This window comes from Montipora capricornis, chromosome 2, assembly GCF_036669925.1.
Source record: "Montipora capricornis isolate CH-2021 chromosome 2, ASM3666992v2, whole genome shotgun sequence".
In the NCBI taxonomy this organism is placed as follows: domain Eukaryota; kingdom Metazoa; phylum Cnidaria; class Anthozoa; order Scleractinia; family Acroporidae; genus Montipora; species Montipora capricornis.
The window spans coordinates 49,489,509-49,492,008 of record NC_090884.1 but is presented as its reverse complement, the minus strand read 5'-3'; the positions used below and the strand labels follow the sequence as shown (position 1 = coordinate 49,492,008).

At 36.9% G+C, this 2,500-nt stretch overlaps 1 protein-coding gene across 1 annotated transcript in view; it reads left to right on the top strand.

Annotated features, from left to right (window-relative positions):
- The window catches only part of LOC138025432 (uncharacterized), a 7,043-nt gene that overhangs the window by 3,914 nt on the left and 629 nt on the right, over positions 1–2,500 (top strand). Inside the window, exons 5-7 of the mRNA XM_068872650.1 lie at positions 296–500; positions 1,102–1,226; positions 1,884–2,500. The exon at positions 1,884–2,500 is cut by the window's right edge and continues 629 nt beyond it. Coding sequence (XP_068728751.1) covers positions 296–500; positions 1,102–1,226; positions 1,884–2,328 — 775 coding nt within the window. The 3' untranslated portion in view covers positions 2,329–2,500. The remainder of the gene's footprint in view (positions 1–295; positions 501–1,101; positions 1,227–1,883) is intronic.

The following is a 2,500-nucleotide window of genomic DNA, read 5'->3' as shown; positions in this document are numbered from 1 at the left end:
TGCTTTTCTTTTGTTTTGTTGATCTGTGACACCAAAATGTCAACAGGAGTGGGTTTAGCAGTTGTTGCTAACTGTGTTGGCCATGGAAAAATTTGAAATAATTTATTTTGATAAAGATCATGGAAAGTCCCAGAATGTTAACAGTTCAGAGGAGTATGAACCCTGTAGCCAACTGTTTAAGAAATTCATTATACAAGTCATATGCATGTGAAACTAGATAGATACCTGTAGCATGATTTCATAACAACAAAATACCCTTTCTTGCATTTTATTACTTTTTGGTGCTTGTTCACAGTTTGGACCGTGCTTGCTACCCGGAAGCCCTTTTAAAATTTGTTGAGGACACAGAATCTGTTAGTACATCAGGGAATAAAAGTAAAGGAGAAGACATGGATGCTTGTTTGGAGGAAGTGAATAAGGACTCCAAGGTGTGGCAGCATGGCAGTATGGTTGCATTAGATTGGCTACGAATTTTCAGGAACCTAGAGAATTTGAGCAAGGTATGCTAGCACAGTGAGATGTCGTGGTAGTACATTTTTCAGGTCCACTGACAAATCACTTACCAAAGCAGCCCTTCTTACTTGACTCAAACTAATAATCCCTGGACTAAATAATATCATTTCTAATCCCCATTTAGAGTTAATGTTGGTGTGTACATGCTGGAAGTATTGATATCTTTTTGTATTTGTCCTTGATCATATCTTTACAAAGTGTAACTTCCAGCTTCTGATGTACATTTACTTTGATTATATATATGTACATGCATTATTTAACCCTTTCACTCCCAAGATCTGAAAGCTTATTCTCCTAACGCATGACCATAGAAACCTTTGTTGGCTTTCCTGAGAATTTGGTGTTACATGTATATCAAGACATTATCCTCCTTGTTGATAATTTTAATCATCATCATCATCGTTGATGAGGAAAGACTGAAATATATATCTAATTACCTATCTACTTGACATTGTATTAAAATTGTAAGGAGAATAATTTTTTATTGTGTTGTTCACTCTTGGGAGTGAATGGCTAAAAGCAGAAAAAGCAGACTATAATTTTTATTTTTGTTAATAAATAGCTGCTCATGCTTCTTTGCCATTTAAGGTGAGAACCTGGTTTTTGTCTATGATTGGTGTGCAAAATCCAAAAGAAGAAGCAGTGGAGTCAAGAAGGAAGTATGACTTTGGTGATGAGGTGTTAGCTTGGAGGATAAAGCTGCGAAAAGAGCGGTGAGTAATACAGTGAAGTACAGGGTGTCTCTGAGAAAATAGTCTCCCGGTTAAGACTTTCATTGAGCCGGTCACCATTTTTTGCAAGAGACCTGTAACAAACTTTTGTCCCCAATATTTAGCAACACCCTGAATGCGGGGCTACCAGGGCTTCGTGTTTACAGTATAAGATGGCAGGCGCAGTACACAGAAAGAGAACACGCTAAACATTTGCTCAAAAGAAGATTCTATTCCAATTACTTGACTCGTTATAGTGCCAACAATAGTCAATATTGAATGATCGTACATGCATAACCTAATTTAAAATTTTTGCAGTCCTTCACCCAGTGACTGACCTATCCACCAAAATCCAGCCAGCGAAATTGGCTAGCAGCCAGTGCTTAGCAACAATCCTGGAAGTGTCCCAAAAAATGTAATTTCAAAACATGTAATGTAACATCTGTAGATATTGGCATTCTAAAAAAAATAGTTATTATGCTAACATCTGAATAGTGAAGTGTATGAATAAAATAAACAATGATGAAAGCATCCCATAAAGACTTAACATTTATGTTATATTCAGTTTGAATGCAAACTTTTTTTATTTTACATTGATGCCAGATAATGTACAGAAGGTTTCCATTTGATTGTGGTCTGTTATTTGTTTTCCAATTTCAGATATCTAAAGGCAGAAGGCTCCAATGTACTTGAATCCTTAGATGGTCCAACTTTGGATACAGAATTGAAAAACTTTGAGGAAATCCTGCAGAGAAATCGCAAGAAGTTGTTTGATGAGCACTTCATTGATGGAAAGAAGAGACCGGAAGTAAGCCACCATCCTCTGCATGTCACTGCTGATCAAAGAGTTGTAGCAGAGGACATAAACAATGCAACTAAAGATGAAATCTTTAAGAGAATTGCTGATAAGCTTCAACAGGTTTCTGACGAGGATGTAAGAGGACCCCTGTCGATCAAACTAGAATTACTTAAAGCCCAACCCAACAAATCCAAAAAGGACACCCTTATTCTTTTATACAATGAAATTGTGGAGGAGTTACGGGACCTTCAAGTAATGGAGGAAGCTTGCATCCCTCAGGATGAGGAGGAAAATGATAACCAATAGCTCTCTAGTGGACAGTTTTAATGCAATCCACTGATAGTGCAATATACAGTGTATGTATATCTTTTGCTTTTCCATTGTTGCGAGACATTTCACTTTAGATATGGCTGGCTTGTTGGATTAGAAATTTAGGGATGTCATCTGCAAGGCAATGTTTGATTTTTGCATCTCATAT